The sequence below is a fragment of the Physeter macrocephalus genome, unplaced genomic scaffold, assembly GCF_002837175.3.
Source record: "Physeter macrocephalus isolate SW-GA unplaced genomic scaffold, ASM283717v5 random_730, whole genome shotgun sequence".
Taxonomy (NCBI): Eukaryota; Metazoa; Chordata; class Mammalia; order Artiodactyla; family Physeteridae; genus Physeter; species Physeter macrocephalus.
In genome coordinates this window covers 11087-32770 of record NW_021145894.1, presented here as the reverse complement: position 1 = coordinate 32770, position 21684 = coordinate 11087, and the positions used below count along the sequence as shown (strand labels likewise).

The following is a 21684-nucleotide window of genomic DNA, read 5'->3' as shown; positions in this document are numbered from 1 at the left end:
TGCCTGGGTTGGGTGTTCGGGAGCTCAAATTGCAGCTACAAACTGGCTGGCAGCCAGGGGCCGTCTATTTAAAAGCGCCTGCTCGACCGGAGCCCGTAGTCTCTTTGGAAACTTCTGCCGGGGAAAAAGAGCTAGGAAAGAGCTGCAAAGCGGTGTGGGTTTTTTCCTTTTTTTTTTTTTCTTTTCTTTTTTTTCCTCCTTTTCATTACCCCCTCCTCCGTTTGCACCCTGCTTCAGGCTTCACGCAGAACCTGCGAATTTCGAAGAGGTGCTGGCAGAGTGGGAGAAAAGAGGTGTTAGGGGCTTGGATTTGGTCCTTTTTTTTTTTTTTTTTTTTTCTCGATTTCCACCTTTTTCCCCCCACCCTCGCGGCTGCAGCCGCCGCCTCTTACCTGTTCCGGGGCAGCCGCGCGCCGCTGGCAGCTGAGGGTTAGAAAGGAGCTGGGTGTACTTTTAGATTTTAAACAAAAATTTTGAAGACGAATAGATTTTTCTCCCCCCGCACCCCCTCCTCCACAGCCTCCGATCTCATTATTCCGGTGGTGGTTTGGGGGCGGATAATTTGGGCCCCGCCCCGCAATTCTGACCAGGTCAGGCCTGCGGAGAGGTTGTCCCTCCCGCCTCCGATCCCTCTACGTGCACCTGGCGCTGCTCTTTTTTCCCCTACCTGTTGCAAGTCCGTAATCTTTGCAACTGAGACTTGCTTGCAGGCACCCCAGCCCTCCATCGCTCCTTACATTTTGCAGTTGTCTGGGGGAGGCCACCTGCTCTACCTGCCAGAAATTTTTAAAAGAAAAAACAATTCTCCGCGCCTCCTCTTGGCCCCCTTCTCCCTTCATTCTCGCGCTCCTGCCCCGCCCCAGGTAAAGGGGGAGACTCGGAGAAGATGGTGCTCACCGCGGTCCTCCTGCTTCTGGCCGCCTGTGCGGGACCGGCCCAGGGCCTGGGCTCCTTCGTGCACTGTGAGCCCTGCGACGAGAAAGCCCTCTCCATGTGCCCCCCCAGCCCCCTGGGCTGTGAGCTGGTCAAGGAGCCGGGCTGCGGCTGCTGCATGACCTGCGCCCTGGCCGAGGGGCAGTCGTGCGGCGTCTACACTGAGCGCTGCGCCCAGGGGCTGCGCTGCCTCCCCCGGCAGGACGAGGAGAAGCCGCTGCATGCCCTGCTGCACGGCCGCGGGGTTTGCCTCAACGAAAAGAGCTACCGCGAGCAAGCCAAGATCGGTGAGCGCGCTCAGTGTGCCAGGCAGCTACGCGGCGCACGGGCGGGGGGACACGGGGGACACGGCGCAGGCTGGCCCGGCGCGCTCTGCCCGGCAAGTGGCTTAGAGCCTGGGTGCAGCCCGGGAGGAGGGCGGGGAGGGTCCTTGCCCCTCGGGATTGGAACCCTGGCCGATCCTGCTACCCGGGTTACTGTCTAGCCGAGGCTCTCTCTGTTTTCGCTCCTTCTCCTCGCTCCTGCCCACACCTCCTCCACCCCACCCCTCCCCCCTCGACTAAACACTGACTCTAAGATCCTATTCAGTCTCCAGGTCCAAATCCCCAGGTACTCAATCTCCAGTCCGAAAATGTACACCTTACATTATTCACTCCCTCTCCACCACCCCCGTCTACCCAGTATGTTGTGGGGTGGGTTTGTTGTGTTTTTTTTTTCCTGAACTTGAAAAATAATAATGTCTTTTGTTAAAATATTGCTTTAACTGAGGACCTGGAGAGAGAGAGGCGTCACCGGTCTTCTGTGGTAATTCCACCTTTGTCCTTCCCAGCCCCCTACCCACCCCCCCAGTCCCTCCTTGATGTTTCTATTCTCCTACCCCACCAGACACACACGCACACTCACATGCACACATAACACACGCACGCACGCACCCTTGGTAGCTAATGCCTTTTGGGTGGGGACTTCGATGCCCCTCCCACGTGCACACCCATTGCTCTTGACTTGATCGGATTGACTGTGGTCAATTATACAACATACTGAAATGCAAAATACCTTTTTCCTCCCTGGAAGGGAAAGATTACTTTAGCCAAGCTCAGAGGCGGCGGGAAGGTGGGGAGGCGGTAAGTGGGGGAGGGCGGGAGTGATGGAAAGGGATAAGAAGGAAGGGTTTGGTGTTCCAGGGCTGGTGTTTGTCCCCGAATCTAACTCCTTTTCCCGTGCCCCAATTCAGATTTTACGTAGGAAGAAAGGTGGATACAGGGTTGGGAAGCCAGAAGAGACATGAAATTCAGACATCACAGCTTCCCCGCCAGTGCTAATCGCCCACTCTCCCGCGTTGCCCCTCAGGCTCTCAAACCAGATCACAAGTGGGCGTGGTGTAAATGGAAGAGGGACCCTGGAAACGCAGAATGCAAAATCAAGGGGGCGGAGACGGAAAAGCCACGCTCCCGGAGCCTCCCCTCCGCCTCCAAGTAGCCCCGCCTCCGGGTTGCCCCGCCCCCAAAGTCTCAGTGCCAGGAGTCTAGGGTTTAAAAGGTTGACAGAGCTTCTTGTTCAATCAGAACAGTTCTGCGCCCCTTAGACTGGGTTTCCTTTTGGAAAGTTACTTGATCTTAAATTTTTAGTAAAAGTTTAATGAACTCGACACAAAAGTCTGGGTTCTGAGACGTCGTTATCGGTCCTCTCCCAAAGGGGTTCAGACTTGGCTAAATAATGTTTATTCTGTGTGGTATTTTATTACTGGTACAATCCCTCCTATCCCCTTCCATTACGAGCACCCCAACATGAGTTTTTTTAACTGCAAACTACAGACACTGTCATGTAGGAAAGGAGTGCGTTGGCGCTTGAGAAGAGGCAGGAGACCTTTCCTGGGTTCGACCTGGATGCCCACAAACCCTGTAGGTTTTGCCTGTCGCAGGAGGCCGTCCCTCCAGCTTTGCAAGAGGTAGTCTTTCTCCAGATTGCAGCCGGCAAAAAGGGAGAGAGAGCAACGTGCAGGCCCCGGAGGCCCCCAGAGGGCGGTTTGTGAAGTTATTTTTATTAAGAGCCACTTTTCAAAGGCCGTCCGCCTCGCCTTCATCTTGTGGGATGTGGATTTGGAAAAGCTTAGCACGGTGGGGGTGGGGGGAGGGTGTTGGGGGAGGGTATGAATCGATTTCCTGGCTTGGAAGCGAGCGCTCTGGGTAACAATCCGGTCACATCGAAAGCATGCAAGCTATCGCTCAGCCACATTCTGGCCCCATTTTTATTTGCCCAACCGTGTGGTTGGTGTGATGTGGTTGGTGTGGGGGGTGCCCGCGCGCGCAGTTGCTGGGAGAGCAAATGGGAGCATCCAACTTTCCAGTTCAACCCAACGCGCGCGCGCGCGCGCGCACACACACACACACACACACACACACACACGCTTTTGTCCCAAGCAAGATGCCTTTTAGACTTCTCTGCAGCCCCTTCCTCAGCTCCCACCTTCAAGGTGCCTCTGGATCAACACGGAGCAGCCTTCCTCCCCCTCCCCCATCCCCATCCCAATCCGCCTGGAAGACTCCACCGGCCTAAAGCAGGTGCCTAACCCACTGTAGTCGCTGGATGGCTGGCCTTGACCAGTGGCCGGAGTTGACGCCTTCCTCCCGAACGGATGGGATGGGAGTGGGCTCTCCTGGCTAGAGCTTTTCAGCCCGAAAACCACTGGGTGGGTCCCCCAAAAGTTGGAGATGGTGCAGTGCCGGTACTTAAAGAGAGCTCAACGAACAGAGAGAGGGAGGAGAGTGTCAGCTCCTTTAGCCAAAATTACTGCCCCCCGACACTCCACCACCACTCCTGACCCTACCGATACCAGCAGTGCGAACTTGGATTTGCCCCAGATTTAGATACAGACATAGATGATAATATACATATTCACATATATCAAAAAATATATGGCGAGAGAGAGAGAGAGAGATTTAGGGGTTTTTTCCAACCAAAAAAAAAAGTGCATTTCTAGAATCAGAAATGGGGAGCTGAGGAGAGCGAGATGGCAGGCAGCCAAAGCTTCTGGAAGGAAGAGCGGAGGGCGGGAGGGGACTGGTGTTTTGCTGGGCGCGTTGCTGAGCAACGGGAGAGGGAGTCCGCCCGCGAGCCTGGTGCTGGGAGCGCTCCGGGCCCTGCATTTTATTCTGGCCAGTTCAGGGGCAAAGATAGATATAGAAACAGAGGGCAATGTGTGTGAGGGCTAGAGGGAGGCGGGAGACAGGAGTTATTTATTGGACCGAGCTCAATAAATATGGGTGAGCTGGGTCGAGTCAAGGAAGGACCGAGCTTTGCTCTGGGAATTGTTTGGAGAAGGAGCCTTGTGGCTTTACTGGCGCACATACTTGCCCGGGTCTGGAAGATCTCTCTTGTGCCTGTGAGATATTAAGTTTGGGATACAGGGAGAAGTGGGTTCTGGGTTTCAGTTCTGTCATTTAGAAATAAGAGAGGAAGAACAGAAAATATGCTTCTGGGAAAGAAAGAAAAATTACCTAAATAAAAATGAATTCAGCCTTTGCTTCTTTGAGGGGTTTGGCCCTCCATCACCCTGGCTTCCATTTCCAGCCTGGTCCAAATGCCATGTTGAAATCAAGTTCCAGAGTTAGGTTTATTGGCCAAATTTTTGTCTGGGTTGAACAAGATCATGGAAAACTGAAGGAGACAGATTCCTTTCCCACCCGTACCCCCTCCCTTTGAAACAAGTCTTTGAGAGGCTGGCTGGCTGTGCCCTGAGCCAACCAAAATGGGAGCTGGGAAGACAAGAGAGGGCGCTTTTAACTTGACTTTTCTTGCCTTCCCCCTCCCCTCCCTTCCCCCTCTTTCTGCTTTGTAAGCTCAGACTGGAAGAGCAAGCACAGTTGGCCGCAGTGAGAGCTCATTTTCTTTCCACTTCTCCCCCTACCCTCCCCACCTCCACCCCGACCCCTTTCTTATCCCTCCCTCCCATCCCACCCCCTTCTCCATCCCCCAACTCCAAGGCCTTCCCCTGAGGGCTAGAGTTTTAACTTGGAGCAGCTGTGCGTTAGTCCTGGGGCTTGGATTGGATGTGAGCAGGCAGGTGGGCTTGCAGCTGCAGAGGGAGGACCAGGCTGACCTAGGAGCCAGAGGTCACCATGAGGGTTACAGCAAAGGGCACGGGAGCAGGAATCCCAGCAGAAACCCTGGTCCCCTTCTTGGGGGGGGTGGGAGGTGAGGGGGAAGGTGCTAACAGGAAAAGAAGGTGATTTTTGTTATCTAAAGTTTTTACTTTGTACCTGAGCAGTGTCTTTGAAACTGAGTTATTTAATGTATGGAAAATAAAATTTTGGAGAAGGGACTACCACACTCCAGGTCTATTGCCTCCAGAAGTTGGAAGAATACCGTAAACAGAGCAGGTACCAATGAGGTCCCACTGGAAGCAGAAGTGAAGAGGATGGAGGCTGTTTGGTGGGGTTTTGTTTGAGATTTTGTTTTGCATTTTTACCATGGTAGGTCCAAAAGTTGCAATCCCCAGAGACCATCCTTCAAGTGTAATCTGGACATATGTTTTTCAAAACAATAAGATTTATTACATATCTGCAGGAAGAAATAAGCAAATAAACAAAAAAGGCCAGTTCTAAGCTTCCGGTCCCCTCTCCCTATATCCACAGAATCCCCCATTCTTGTTTCAAGCTCCATTTCTTGCCATGATATCTGTTATGATGTCTCTTTTTTTTTTCCTTCTTAAATATAAATCCAGAGGAGTGACTGGAAATCTCTATGAGAGGCAAAGTGGCCTTTCCTGCCTGGCCACTCAGCTTAGCTAGGTCGGAGAGTCTCTCCAGGAATTGTCTGGGTGTTGGCCAGAGAATGCTACAGCTGGAAGGAACCCGCAGTGGTCATGGCATCATGACAGTCAAGGCCCTCATTTTACAGATGAAGATGCTGAGGCCCAAAGTGCAAATCACTAGCCCAGAATTAGGTGCAGGTTTAGAGGCAGAGCCAAGGCTAGAACTCAGCCTTAGAATCCTGTTGAGCCCAGGCCTCCGTTCCGCTCTCCCTGGCTTTCTTCCTTAAGTCACTAGGGCTCTGGCCTGAGTCTGGTCTAACCTGCAATGAGATCTTTGGTAAATATCACCCGAGGCTGTCATCCCATAGTTTGGCGGCGGGGGTGGGGGGGGGGGGCGGGGGGAGCTGGGGGGGGGCGGGTTGTGAAGATGAAATAAGAGCTCAGAACTGGGAGTGCTCCATTTGAGGGGAAGAAGTGAAGTGGCCCCAAAGTGGAAAAGGCAGTACCCCTTTATTTTCAATCCCTCCCCGTTCCGTCCCTTTTTCTGCACAGTCTTGCAAGCAAGGCTGGCTTAAGCCAGTGGTTTGGGATGGGGGCAAGGAGGGTAGTGTGTTCAGCCCAGACTTCAGGTCCATGTGCCAAACCTCATTTCCTGAATGACAGGGAGCTGTCCTGATGCGGGCAGGCAGGCAGGCAGGCCCTCGCTGCTCCCTGGCTAGGCAGCGGTCCACAGTCTCTAAGGAGCCCACGGCACAGAAGTGGCCGGCTTCCCATGGCAACCAGCCTCCACCAGCACGGGCTTCCATGGAGCCGGGCAGCAAGATGATGAGATCTGAGCTCGGGTGGGGTGGGATGAGGGTGAGGGAGTGATTGGGGGATTTGCGCATCAGAAGAAAAGAGAGAAAACCATATGCCACAAACGTTGATAAGGAAGAGAGAGAGAAGGTCACCGGGTTTTTGAACATAGTCAGGTATGTGGGAGCTCTTTCAGAGAGAGAGGAGAGGAAGCCCTCCAGATTACAGCTGGGGGCCTCACGTTGATCTGAGGAATTGCTGAGAGCCATCCACTTACGTCCTGGATGCTGGGGCACCTCCTCCTTTGGGGGTTTCTTAAGAAGGAGGCAGATAAGAGAAGGCTGTCTTCCCAATAGGTTAGACCAGCTGTCCCCAACCTTTTCGGCACCAGGGGCCGGTTTCGTGGAAGACAATTTTTCTACGGACCGGAAGCGGGGGTGAGGGGGAATGGTCCAGGCGGTAATGCCGGTGACGGGCAGCGGCAGATGAAGCTCTGCCTGCTCACTGCTTGCCTCCTGCTGTGCGACCCGGTTCCTAACAGGCCGCGGACCAATATCGGTCTGTGGCCTGGGGGCTGGGGACCCCTGGCTTAGACCACCAGGTGAGCCCTGGGGGGTGTTTTAAAATAAATAGGTTATCTTATTTTTGATCCCTCACCTAAACCATCAGAGATCAGCCCTTCTCTTACCAAATCCTGAAGCAAAACCCAGATTGAATTTGCACTCAGAACCTAGCCTCATATGACCTCCGCTGGTTTGCAGAGATGTTTTACATGAGCCCCTAGTACCCCGAACTGTGTAGATTGTACCATTACAGCTGTACTGGGCATGCTGTGCCCCAGTCTCCCTGTCACCTCAGTGAAGATGGCTCTCCTTCCAGACCCTTTAGAACAGCACTGTCCGATTGAAATACAATACAAGCCACATACATACGTAATTTCAAACTTGCTAAGAGTCACTTTTTTTAAAAAAAAAGGTAAAAAGAAACAGGTGAAATTAATTTTAACTGTATGTTTTAACTCAACATACCCAAAATATTATAATTTCCACATATACTCAAAATAAGCAATTATAATGAGATATTTTATGTTCTTTCATATTAAGTCTTTGAAATCTGAAGTGTATTTTACATTTACAGCACATCTCAATTCAAACACCAAATTTTCATTGGAAATACTTGATCTGTATTTTTAGTTTTCATAAGATTTACAGTTGAGGGGCTTCCCTGGTGGCGCAGTGGTTGAGAATCTGCCTGCCCATGCAGGGGACACGGGTTCGAGTCCTGGTCTGGGAAGATCCCACATGCCATGGAGCAACTAGGCCCGTGTGCCACAACTACTGAGCCTGCGCATCTGGAGCCCGTGCTCCGCAACAAGAGTGGCCGCGATAGTGAGAGGCCCGCGCGCCACGATGAAGAGTGGCCCCCGCTTGCCACAACTAGAGAAAGCCCTCGCGCAGAAACAAAGACCCAACATAGCCAAAAATAAATAAATAAATAAACAAATAAATAAATAAAATTTAAAAAACAAACAAGAAAAAACCCTTAAAAAAAAAAGATTTACAGTTGAAAAAGTAGATTCACATACCTGAGTTGCCCTAAATATACTCAAAAGTTTTCTAATAACCAAGGATATTTTTTTAATTTAAATTAATTTAAATGAAATAAATCTTAAAATTCAGTCTCAGTAGCCACATTTCAAGTGGCCAAAAGCCACATATAGCTAGTGGCCACCGAACTGGACAGGGCAGAGGCCACCAGCAAGCCCCTCCCACACCTGAGAAGGGAACTACTGTCTCTATTCTCCTCCTGCCCCAAAAAAGTCAAAAAGGAAAAGAGTCTGAGCTTTAATTGACAAACAGGACAGACTCCCTTGTTTGACCCCTAGCAAGTCTCTCTTCTTAGGGGGACCAGTGTTGGGAGGGGGGAAAAAAAAAAAAAAAGTGTTCAAACCATCCGCTGCCTGCCGCCCCCTTCTGGTCATACGGGATTTTTCAGGGAATTTGGCTACTTAATTGTGCTGTTCTGTATGGGCCGTGATGAGTCACCAGTGGGAGTGTGGCCAGGTCAGAGAAATGGTCCCTCACTTCCTCCCTCTCCTCATCTCCCCTTCCCCCATTCAAAGGCTGCTCCCCACCTCACCCCTCCATTACCTTCTGGTTTGGGGTGTATATAGGAAAGAGATAGAGACGTTTCTACTGAGCATGCTCTACCTTCCCCAAGTCTAGAGAGATACTGGATGGCTGGAGATACTCATCTTGGGAGTTGTGCATAAGTGTGTATCTCTTATGTGTAAATTTATCACCAGCTGCCGCCCAGGGATCAAGAAATGTATGCCAGAGTCATGGCCCTGAATCCTAGTTTGTCCCCAGGGGGAAAAACTGAGGATCCTTCCTTTACAGTGGAGGATGTGTGAGTGGGACCCCAGCCTTTCATTCTGGGGAAGTGCCGCCAACTTGACACCTGCCATAGCTACACTGTGGAAAGGTGGTGGGTCACCTTTTCTCTCTCCATCTTTAGGGAAAAAGACCTAGTGCCTTAATGCAGCATGAAGGAATGGGATTAGACAAAGGACAAACTCCCAGGCTGAGTTCTCTAAGTGGGAACCGGTTCTCAGAAGTGCTTGGGCAAAGCCCCTCTCACCTGAGGTTGGCAATCAGACTCCCCAGAGACGAAGGTAGATCCATCACTTCCCAGCAGACCTTTCTTCAGTCCAAGGCGCCTGAGATCTTGTGATCTACAAGTAGACACCTGTCAGCCACATATCACAGCAACCAGATTTTTAGTTGATCATGGGAACAAGAGAGGTGCAAGGCAACAGAGACCTACCAAGGCAGAGACCTACGCTGAGAGTTCATTAGCACGTAGCAGCTCATAGAGTCCTCACAACCCTATGGAGAAGGGGCTGTAGTCATCCTCCCTATAACTCAGATGAGAAAACTAAGGCAAGGAGAGGAGAGGAAGCAACTAAGAGAGGTCAAAGTACACCTGCACCAGGATTTATTGAACCACGGTGAGCAGCCCCATCTTCCTCCCAAGAAGGGTGACTGAAGGTCAAGGGCTGGTAGTCTGGCTCCTGACTCTGTTTCTTTGCTTTGCTCTGTGGTGTCTTTATTTCTGTGCTCAGGATAGAGATGTTACATACCCACGTTGGTTTTCCGGGCCTGAAATGGCGGGGGGCTGTAAAGGAGCTCAGGGGGCTAAGCGTGTTGCTCTCACTGTCCAGTCACTAACTCTCTGAATCTGTTCCCCACCTCTGCCATGTACCCCAGGTCAGCAAGACTCCCCTCCAGTGTCTTTTTGCAACTCCTCCCTTCTTGCAACTGGTTCCTCAGGATAACAGTCGTTTGGGTTTCTTTTCCTCTTGGGAAGTCAGTGCTGCTTCCCTTCTCAGCCCATAATTCTGGTGAAGAAGAGCCCAGAACATGCATGTCTGTTACTAACCACAGAGGAAAAGAAAACAGAGTCTTCCAAGAGAGACTGGGGCAAGGCAGGCACTGGTCAGGGATGTTACGGGTAGGACCGGGGACGGTGCAGCTCCCCTGGAAGGCTCTGCGGCCCTCCCTACTGCCCCATCCCCTTTTTCTTTATGCAAAGGCACACACGGTGTAATTGAGTCTCTTGGCATGTGCAGCTGGGAAATGGTCAAACTTCAGGAGACAGACATGTCTCACATTTTTTTAAACAGTGAGCAGCTGATCCAGCATTTTCGCAGAAGCCTTATGTGTAGCAAAGAGCAGGAGGCTGCAGCTTGGCTAGGAAACAAGGCCAAGTGGAGAGGAGGCACGGAGAATCCAGCCATACCCAGGCATGGATCAGTGCCCTCGGACGAGCTGCCCAGGGGAATTTTCTGCAGTGATGGAAGTGTCATTGATCTGCGCTGTCCAACACAGTAGCCACTGGCCACATGTGACTATTGTGTACCAGAAATGTGCTTGGAGCAACTGAGAAGCTGAGTTTGTAATCTGATTTAATATTTATTCATTTCAACTGTATTGGACAGCACAGTCTTAGCTCAAAGAAGCCCAGTCAATCCAGGGGACCCTACTTCTTCCCGCTTCTGTGAGGCTCACCTCCCTGCCGCCTCGTTCCCTCTGCAGCAGCTCCTGTGTTTAAAGGCAGGTGCATGGGTGACATGACCCCTCAGGGTATCCACTGGGCTCTAACATGCCGCAGCTGGCATTACAGAACTGCTTCTAGACCTCCTGCGCTCTGTCTCGTGAGCAGATTCACGCATGTCTCCATTTAAAGATTATTTATTGAAGACCATATGCTGGAGAGACCAAGATAAATGACAAAGTTCTCCCCTTAAGAAGTTTACTGTTTGCATTCCACAGAGGGAGCTAGAGTGAGAGGCAGTGGAAACCCAGCCCCCCTTTTCATTCCATGTAGAGAGATTCTGGGTGAACCCCTCTTGTCTTCTGGCTAGGAAAAGAGGCTGGTCCCAGGTCCAAGTGGCCTGGCAAAGCCCCACATCCTTCCTGAGCTGCCAGTACACCTCAGCTTCTTCAATTTCCGTAGGCAAAGTCACAATATCTGGTGCACCCATTTCCTCTAAGTTTGATTATGAGGTCAAGATAGTGTGGGAAACAAACACCAGGCTGGGCCCAGGCTGTTAATGGTGCCAAGGTAGGACTAAGAGCCCTAGGGTGGAAGGTTCGATTGCAGGAAGTAGAAGGTCCCCAACTGGACCCGCCCCACCGCTGGGCTCAGGGAGCAGGTGGGATGAGAAGGCTTCTTAAGAGCAAGTGCCTGGTCCTGCTGCTAAAGCATCCGGACCCTGAAGGAGAACACAGTGGGAGGGTGGGTTGGAGACGGTGGTGGGGCTTGGGGAGGGAGCGTGCATTGGCACTTGTGCTGTGAGGAGCGGCGCCCACCCTGGGATGCCCCTGGGTCCACGCTGGCCGGGCCTGCACCCGGACACCCTCAGGGTTCACTGGGGGAATTCCCTGGTGGTCCAGTGGTTAAGACTCGGCACTTTCACTGCCGGGGCCCTGGTTCAATCCCTGGTTGGGGAACTAAGATCCCACAAGCTTCATGGCGTGGCCAAAAAAAAAAAAGGTTCACTACTGGGACATGAGGATGGCACAGTCCTCAAGCAGGTTTTCGTGTTGCCCTGGGGAGTGCCTCAGCGGATGTTGCTGCATCCGTGCGAATGCTCAGCACCTTATGAGCGAGGACACCCTCAGGGTTCACTGGGGGAATTCCCTGGTGGTCCAGTGGTTAAGACTCGGCACTTTCACTGCCGGGGCCCTGGTTCAATCCCTGGTTGGGGAACTAAGATCCCACAAGCTTCATGGCGTGGCCAAAAAAAAAAAAAAAGGTTCACTGGGACATGAGGATGGCACAGTCCTCAAGCAGGTTTTCGTGTCGCCCTGGGGAGTGCCTCAGCGGATGTTGCTGCATCCGTGCGAATGCTCAGCACCTTATGAGCGAAGGAGAAACTGAGTTGCCCACCCTAACACGGCAGGGGCTGGCAGCATCAGAGAGCCCGGGTGGCAGGACTGGGGGCAGAACAGAACAGAGAACCAGATAGCTCTCCAAAGGTAAATATCGGGACAATATGAGAACTCTCGCTTCCTTAGTCACTGGATAGATCATGGAGTTAAAGGGCCCTGCCTGCAACAGCTTCCCAGAGGAGGGAACAACAGTGAACATTCCCTTGCCCTCTCTGCAGAATCCTTTCAAAATAACCTCTAGAGATAGGAAGGGAGGTCCTAGATCTGTTTCCCTTCTTTCCCTGACCGTGTTTCAGGGTGCAGATTAAAGAAACAGCAGAGGGTTACACACTGATAGCATTGCCCCCACCCCACACCTGCCTTCTCCACCCTGGCCCCCCGTGGGTCCCTCCCAGTCCGTGCATGTCCGTCTCCCTGACTCTTTCCATGCATGCTGCAGACACACAAAGAGGGGAGGATTGGGGTGGTTGTCAGAGAAGTGGGAGAGGGAGGCACACAAATTCCAGCTTTTCACATTGTTTACGGTCCCTACAAGGAAGCGCCGCGGACGTGTGCTGCGGCCATCGGTCTCCTCCGCCACCTACCGGCCGTATGGAGGTACTGACATGCTGGTCGACTGGGTTCCAGAACCTACTGCATTGCTAAGTTCCCTAGATTGCTATTCACGTGCAGGGCAACTTCACCAGGAAGTCCTCCCTTATATCCCACCTAAATCCCTTCTGCAACCTTGCTCCATTTTCTTTGGATGAAACAGCTCAGGAGCTGCCAGTCTACTTGTGCCTTCTTGTTTTATCTAAAACTTAAACCCTTCCAACATTGCAAGCCTATTTATGAGTCAGCTACAAAGGAGCTGAGTAGGGCTAGTTGGCGCTGGCATCCCACCTCCAGTCTTACTTTCCAGCCCTTTAATCTTCATGGCTCTGCCCTGGCTCCGCTCCAAGTTTCCGCTGTCTCTCTGGAGCCTACAGGTGACCACAAGACCCTGATTAGTATCTTTGATACTCGACTCTCCCGCTGCCTAAGTAATAGGTCCCATGGGGTTAAGTGGCACCGAAACCCGGGAGGCACATCAAAACTTTAAGTCTGCCCTTCAGAAACAGCCAAAGAGACTGCAAACTGGGGAGGGTCTGCCCTCAGGAACCCGGCCTTGGTGAGGCCAGGGGAAGGACAGAGGGTTTGCAAAAGTACTTTGAGTTCCTTAAAGAAGGCACAGGAATCTACATTTCGTTCTCCAGTATCATCCTTGCTTAGTCTCAAAGCTAACCCTTTTGGACAAAAGACCAAGAGAGGTCAAAGTAAATTGCCCCAAAGTTTCTTGAACCATTGTTAACAGCCCTATCCTCCTCCCAGGAAGGGTGACTCAAGGTTAAGGGCAGCCACAGCACTTCTCAAAGATCCTAAAATATGAAGAGTCTTGAGAAGGGCTGCTGATGTTGGGGGAGGGTGGGCATTAGCCAATGTACTTCCACGACCGCCAAAGCCAGAGAGAGAAGCTCCATGAGAGAAGGTGAAACGACACCTGGAGGATCACACCCTCTGACCAAAGGGACAGGGGGCCCCCAAAACAGGTGACCAGAAGAAGATGGGTGGCACTCCCACCCCAGACATCTTTAAGAGCCAGAAAGAGCGCCACTGGGATGGCTGCGTGTACTTGTGGACACAGGGAGGGTCTATTGGAGGGATTCGGGGAGTTGGAACAGCCAGCCACTGGGAGTAAGCAGCTCCGGGGACCTCTCCCGGTGAAGAGCCCAGATCCACAGGTGCCCCTGAGGACAGCCTGCTGGCCCTCAGGGCCAGGCCAGAGCAGCCCCCAAAGGAGATGCTCATCCTTCCTCCATGCATTCCACACCCAGCCCTCTCACTCAGCTCCCTCCCCTCCCTTCACCTGGTTACAATCTTGATTGGGGAAGGCGTGTGGCCATGAACACCCAGAATGCTCCCAGCCTTTCAATGGCAACCATCTCTTGCCCTCTCCCCTTCCCCACTTGTCAAGTGAGGATCAGGATGCTCGGGGATGCCCAGAGAGTCTGAGTGAAGTGTCAAGTCCCTCAGTAAGATGTGACCGGGCAATGGTTCGCTTTTCCTCTCCTCACCCCCTCCCTCAAGACCTGGGCCTCAGGTTTGGGCCTGAATTACTAGATAACAGAGCCCTAATCTTTCACTTTGCACAGAGTCCCCCAAATCAGCTTGCTCCACCCCCATCCTAGCTAATCCCACAACCAGGAAAAGCTGGTTTACGCCAAAAACATCACTCTGTTAGCTAATCTCCAGAAGGCTCCATTCCACCTGCCAGGTGCATCACCTTGTTGACTTATCATCCCCGTGGGTTTTGATAGAGTCAGAGCACAGGGCAGGACATGGTGGGAAGAGAGTGTGAAAGGCCAGAAGGGGACAGGGAGCCTGGTACTGAATTTTGTTCAGCGAGAGCCTGCCCACTGCTTTGTCATTTGCTTTCTCACACCTTCTTCTCCAGAAACTACTTCCCTTCCTCTCCTGTGGCTCAATATCCAAATCAGCCACCACCCAGAACACTGCAAACCTCTGGAGGCTTCTTTAGGGTGGGGAACTTCCCTGCCAGGGCCTTCAGGACTGGATACCTATTTGATTAAATCTGATAAATCCCGAGCCAAGAGACAAACAGGTGCTTGGGTGCTTCCTGCCAGGTTAGGCCAGGCCTCCAAATACCTCTCTTAACACACACCTGGAACTTCCCCTGGGCTGAAATCTCCTGCCCCGGGGACACCAAGCAGTGTCTTCTCACAGAACTGCTCCCTCCCTGCACCTCTCCTTGTCCCCACCCCCTCAGATTCCTCTCCTTCTATTTCCCAACCCATGCCTTGCCATCTCGGCTCCTGGGTAGCCCAATGAGAGCAGCCAGGCTGGACAATAGGATTCTTCTCCAGTCTGAGTTATTCAGGGTCACCCCAAAGCCCGATTTTCTTTTTCTAGAATTTGAAAAGAAAAGAGGGCAGTGAAGACAGGGTTCCCTGCCCACACCCACCCTGCCCTACACCTGCTCTCCCCACCTGGGAAGAGCAGTCGAAGACCTCCTGCCCTGGGTCTGCCGAGGCCGGTGGGACCAGGGAGCTGAGAGGAGGCACCCAGAGAAGAGTGCCTGTGAGATGAGAATTTCATGGAAATCTGTGAACCAAGAAAAGGCCGGGGGGTGGAATTAACAGATCAACAAATAAATGAACAAAGTCCTAGTTCTTTAAAGGTCAGAAGTCAGCTAAATATAGACTGTCACCAAGTCACTGCTATATATAACCGCTCCACCCGCAGCCAGCAGTCTGCCTCTCTTGGCCTGGAGCTGAGTTATGTCCCAGCCTCCCAGGGCGCAGAGCACAGAGCCAGCTCTGAGCAGGAAGCAAGTCCCCGGGCTTCCATGTCCCCCTCCCCACCGCCGGCACTGATCCCCTCCAGACCCCACATTTCTGGCTCTCCCGGCTCCCCTCCTCCTGTTCCTCCTGATGGTCCCCACCACCCTGCCAGTCCAGACACCCCAGGGCCCTCCTGCCCTTGGTTTCCCGGGTCCAGATATATCTCAACTCCAGCAGTTCCGAAAACACCAAAAGGATGGACCTGGCCTCTCGTCCACGTTCTGACCATCACCTACTTGCCCCTGACAGCCTAGATCTCCAGATTGTGTTCTTATCGCAGCCCCACCTCCGGCCACCACCCCATCTACTTAGCCAGCCCCCCAACAAGCAAGCCCCTTCCCACAGCCCTCGCCCTCCCCGTCCCCAGAATATCCTCTCCCTCCTGTCCGACTTCCCCTCCTGTATCAGCTTGACTTTTCTAACACTCTCCTACTCCATGAAGTCGCCCTAGATTTCCCACCACTTACACGAGCGTCGACTCGTACCCTGGTTCTCATTTCCCTGCTTTCCCCAGTTTGGACGATTCCAGGAGGGCAGAGAGCCCGTCTCCTCCCCCCAGTCCTTCGAGCCTTGGGGCTCTGCACGGTTGGGCCTCAGCCCTCAGAGGCCGATTCTCCGCCCCCTTCTCCCTGCAGAAAGAGACTCCCGCGAGCACGAGGAACCGACCACCTCCGAGATGGCGGAGGAGACCTACTCGCCCAAGATTTTCCGGCCCAAGCACACCCGCATCTCCGAGCTGAAGGCCGAGGCCGTGAAGAAGGACCGCAGAAAGAAGCTGACCCAGTCCAAGTTCGTGGGGGGAGCTGAGAACACCGCCCACCCCCGGGTCATCTCTGCACCTGAGATGAGACAGGAGTCTGAGCAGGTGAGTCTCAAGGATTCTCTCCCCATCCCCCTCTGCATCCACAGCCCGCAGCCTCCGCCACCACCGCAGCTTTCCACCTTACCCCGCGTCTAAATGAGCGTGCGTGGCAGCACTTTATACGCCCAGGGGGCGCGGCAGGTGAGGCGGAGGGAGACCTTGGGTGGCAGCTAATGGGGACAAAAGGTGGTGACTCTCTGTAGAGACCCTTTACCACGCCCCCCATACCCCAGCCACGCTTTCTGCACGTCCTGGTGGTTCCCGCGGGTCCTGGCACGCCTCTCACCCCTCCTGTCCGCACACAGGGTCCCTGCCGCAGGCACATGGAGGCTTCCCTTCAGGAGCTCAAAGCCAGCCCGCGCATGGTGCCCCGCGCCGTGTACCTGCCCAACTGTGACCGCAAAGGATTCTACAAGAGAAAGCAGGTACGCCCCGTGCCAAGCCCCAAGTTCAGGGCACTTGCCAGAGACCTCCACCTCTAAATGCCTGGATTTCTGTCATTAACCACACTTTGTCCCAAACCTCCAAAATCCTTTTGCACCCGTCACAATCGTGACTGTCCCCATTCCCTCCTACACTATAATCTACTGACGTTTTAATGATTCACCTTACGCACATGAATTCGTCTAAAAAGGAAACTTTCGATCACTGCGTCACATCACACGTTGGATGTGTTATTTTCTGATAGGCACGCATAAAGATATACATATATATGACTCTAAAACATGTTTTAACCGCATACCACTTGAAATCATTTAGTGTCCCATTCACAGCCAGGCTACCCTTTGGGCAACCCTACTGCTGGCTAAGCAGTCATCTGAGCCCGTTAAGGAGTATACATTACCTTAGGGTAGTGATCTCAGACTTCCTAGGGCATCAGTATCACGCCGAGGTCTTGTTAAAACACTGATTGCTGGTCCCACCCCAGAGTTTCTGCTGGTAGGTCTCGGGTAGACTCTGAGAATTTGCCTTTCTAACAAATGCCCTCCCAGATGACTCTGATGAGGGCACCCCTCCTCTAAGTTAAGAGTCAAGCACCAGACAGCGTTGGGTGAGTGCTTGGCTCTCCTGTTTACTAGCTGTGTCCTCTTATCCCAGTTAGTTAATGTCTCTGCCTCCAGTTTCTCATGTAAGATGGAGAATAATTGTACCTAGTATTCTCACGTGATTATGAGGAACAATGGACTAATCTTTATAAAGCACTTAGAAGAGGACCTACAATATAGTAAGTGTTAAGCGGTGTCTTGTATGTGATACAGCTATACAAGTGATGCCTCCTATTATTACTATTATTTAACAATTTAATTTATCATCATTTTCATCATCATGATCATTATCAGGTTATATCATTCTCTGCAAAATACCAAGTTGGAGGACCCTGAATGGGTGACAGAAAACAAAGTCGTAGGAGCTAGCCAGGGGCAGGCTGCCTAAATCAGCACTTTCCCCGCCCCCCCCCCCCCCCCCCGTCCGCCCATGCAGTGTGGACACCAGAAGCCCCAGGGTTGGGTACAGCTCCCTCAACTCTCCGGGACTTTCCCCGCCCCCCCCCCCCCGTCCGCCCATGCAGTGTGGACACCAGAAGCCCCAGGGTTGGGTACAGCTCCCTCAACTCTCCGGGGCTGAGGCTCTGTCTTGAGGCAGGGAGGATGAAGGGCCAGGCAGGAGCAGAGCCTCAGGGTGCAGCCATCCTCACTGCCTGTCACTCTCCCACCCCAGTGCAAGCCTTCCCGTGGCCGCAAACGTGGCATCTGCTGGTGCGTGGACAAGTACGGGATGAAGCTGCCAGGCATGGAGTATGTGGACGGGGACTTTCAGTGCCACACCTTCGACAGCAGCAATGTTGAGTGACGCGTCCCCTCCCCCATCTTTCCCTCACCCCATCCCACCCCCCAGCCCTGACTCCAGCCAGTGCCTCCCTCCACCCCAGGACGCCACTCATTTCATCTCATTTAAGGGAAGAAAATACATATATCTATCTATCTGAAGAAACTGAGGACCTCGGAATCTCTGGCAAGGTCTCAACTTTGAAAACGGCAACAACGGAGATGCACAAAGCTAAGGAGACACACACCCCCCCTTTAAAAAAGGTTTTCTTTTTGAGGCAAGTTGAATGAACAGGGAGGGCAAGAGAGGAAAAACAAGAGAAAGAAAAGGGAGGGAAGCAGATGTGTGTGAGCGAGGGGAGGATGAGTAGTCATGAGAAGGAAAAGCAGAGCATGCGCCGGAAGCAGCCACCTTTATGTCCAGCCCCAGCCCGAGGTGGGGAGCCGTTTGGGCAGGAACAGGTGCAGCCCCAGGTGTGGCCTTCGATGACGCACTTGGAATTTGCCCAGTTTGGATGGGTCACGGGGGGGGGGGGGAGAAAGGAAAAGACAACAGGCGTCAGTGCCTCTCCTGGATCAATCTCCCCCTGCAGCCAGCAGCTTGCACGGCTCGACCGGTCCTTCCTCTCCTCCCACCCCGACACTGTGTTCTCTCTCCCTCAAATTTACAAAACCTAAAATGCATTCCATTCCTCTCAACACAAAGCAAATTCATAACTGAGTGATAGTAGATAGGTAGGTGTTCCTAAGTGGATCCATGAATGTGAAGTATGTGTGCATATTTCACTCCCCCTGCAGACTTGGAGAAATCAGTCCACACCCCAATAGTGGCAAGATGGGTTCTTCCAGGGCTGCTAAAACTCTGCGCTGAATGAAGCCTGTAGTTTCAGCCCTTCATTGCATCCAATTCGCAGCTAGCACAGCCTTTGTGGGGGAGGATAGTCTGAAAAAAAAAACAATGTGGGCTTGTATTTATCTACAAGGCTCCATATAGTATTATATAGGCATATAAATCTATTTTCTTCATTTTTTTCTTTCTTCCTTCCTTTCTGTCAAAGGTTTGCATTAACTTTTCCAAGTAGTTCCTCTGGGGGCATTGAAGAGCGTCCTTATTCTGGGAAAACCAAGAAAACCCATCTTCTTGTAATACAATGCCTGCCTCCCATCGGCAGCGGCAAACTCAACCCTTTGTGGGACAGTGTTGGATTTTTTTCGTGATTTCCCGTGTGTGTGTGTTCATGTACCACCAAGCCAGGTGGATGAGTACACCCAGCGGTGCACCCACCAAGCTCCCCAGGACATCCCATTCACCTTTAGACCCTTGGGAAGTCACTGTCTCTGGACTCCCACACCCAGTGAACCCAACAGGTCCAAGTTTGACCCCCTGGTCCTGCCCAGCCTTTTTGTTTCATCTGGACAGAGCCTGCCTTTGGAAAGCCTCTTTCGGCCTTCATGCTGGCAGAGCAGGAGAGAGACTGAATTGAGAGACGGCAAAGAGGGAGATGGAGGTGAAAGGTTTAAATATGGGGAAACAGTAAAAGTGATTGTTCAGGCCAGAGTAGATGAGGTGAGGGGCAGAGAGCTGGAGAGATAGGGGGCTGACTGTCCCGTTCTAGCATTGGAGCGAAGCGACAGAAAAGGGAACAAAGCCAAGAGACACTTCCCTGGGTCCCCACCTGATAATCCCTCTGGAATTTAAGGGGAAGGAGAGAGGAAGATGGGGGAACAGGTTGTAAGAGAGAAATGTGCTTAATCCAGGCCTTGGAGCCGGGGAAGGTGGGTAACCTTCGATGGGCTCTAGACTGTAGCAGCTGGACAGGAACAAGGATTGGTAGAGACCGGCCGTAGTTTGGAAGGGACGAGCCTATGTGCTCACCTGCCCACCTTCACCCTGCAATAAGGGACTGAGGCCAGAGAGAGTTTCAAGCTCTTCATCCACTCTGGCCAGTTCTGGCTTCCGTCCGGGGGTGGAGGATGGCGGAAAGGCCCAGGGCAAGCAGGGAATGTGTGTTTTGGGGGTGCTGTCATTTGGCAGCCAGATTCTGAACCAAGAAAAATCCCATCCTCCACGGACTCCCCCCAACAAATGGGCGGCCCTGGGGCTGCCCTCTGAGGATGGAGATCGCCAGCCAGGAGAAGGGGCTTGGACATGGCAAAGGAGACCCTTTCTCGCTGTGAACACAGCTTTCTCCACTCTTTCCTGATGACATGACGCCGTGGAGACCACACCAGCATCTAACTTGGGGACGGTGAAGAGGGACAGCTAAGGAGCAAAAACATTTCAGCTAGCGGAAAGCCTGCAGCTATGGAACTTGCGGGGGGGGATGTCTCCTGCTCCCCCAGACAGGACGGTTGGCTGGGATGGAAGAGGCACTCGATCTTCATAGGACAAAGGGCCTGATGGGGTTGGCAGCCGTGAGGACTTCCTTGACCTGCTGTGTCACCGTGCCCCATCTCTCTGCGCAGCTGTCCCCAAACCCCCGATTCACATTTCAGCGTCTTAGGCCAGTATCGTCAGCCTTTCCCACTTCACTGTTCTTTCCGCCCATTCTTTCTTTGGATCTTGATCAGTCGTCTACCTGGGATCTGCCGAGTGGATACTGGGGGGTCATTCCCCCTAAGAAAAGACTGAACCAGGGATTTGCAGACCTATCCCCACCCCCCAAGGCCTGGACCTGGTTCTTGGTTACTGAGAGGGGCTGTCTTTTCCTCCCGCTGTTTACTGGACTTTGAAGGGGCCTCTGCTCCTTCCATGGGCTCTTTGCCATCAGCCGTAAGGTGGGGGATTAGGACCTGCTTTAACGCCCCCCGTCTCTTCAGGCCTCCAAAGCTCACGCTGACTAACCCAAACCTGTGAGTCTCTCTCTAGTGCTTGCAGCGGGGACGGGGTGGTGGGGGAGGATTCTGGTCAGCTGGCCACTCCCTAGAGCATGCTGGACCTTCAGATAGAGGGAGGTCTGGCCTGAGCACAGGGTGGGAGCCCATGGGGAGGGAGTCATTGAGGAAGGTGAGCCCTCCCCTGGGCGAGGTGGTGGGAAGGCAGGTGTGGTGAGATGCCAGCTGTGAAGTCCCGGAGCAGGGACCTTCTTGACCCCAGGCGGCCTGTTGGCCACTGTCTGCTCACCCAGAGGCCTTAGGCTCTGGGTTTTCTATGGCCTCAAGTCTAAATGTTGGCCCACTGCGCCAACAGGAGGTCTCTCCCCATCCCCCTTTTACTCATGCCTCACTCTGGCAGTGAAGAGCTGTGTCCCCCTCTGCTGCCAGGTCACTTAGGGAGGCCTAGCCAGGACTGATTCCCCCACGCCCCTAGAGCTGCCCCACGCACCAGGGCAGAGCAGGGCATCTGGGACGGAAGAGACTCGAAGGTTTCTCAGACAGCCAGGCCTGGACAGACAGGCCTGGAGATATTTAGCCCCCACACGGGTGGGGGGGAGGATGGGAGGCCCTGTGTGGTCCCACCCCTTGTCGCCTCGCCCATTTTCCCATCACCACCTCTGTGGTCTCCATGGTAACCCAGCAGAGCCAACCTCCTCCGGGGAGGCGGGCCTAGACCCCCACTCTCCCACTACCCAGCTCGTCAGCAGCCACAGGGCTACCAGGCAACTGCCAAGCCCCCTTCCAACTGGGGCAGTGCCCCCACCTCCATCCGCTCAGCCCCCAAGAGGGCTACAGCTCATCTGGG

The 21684-nt window shown here is 53.1% G+C and overlaps 1 protein-coding gene across 1 annotated transcript; it reads left to right on the top strand.

Moving 5' to 3' along the window:
* Positions 1-267: 267 nt before the first annotated feature.
* On the top strand, positions 268-18258 carry IGFBP5 (insulin like growth factor binding protein 5). The gene is made up of 4 exons (XM_007104070.3): positions 268-1220; positions 15950-16179; positions 16482-16601; positions 17896-18258. The coding sequence occupies exons 1-4, from the start codon at positions 887-889 to the stop codon at positions 18025-18027; spliced, it is 816 nt and encodes a 271-aa protein (XP_007104132.2). The 5' UTR covers positions 268-886; the 3' UTR covers positions 18028-18258.
* The last annotated feature ends 3426 nt before the right edge of the window (positions 18259-21684 follow it).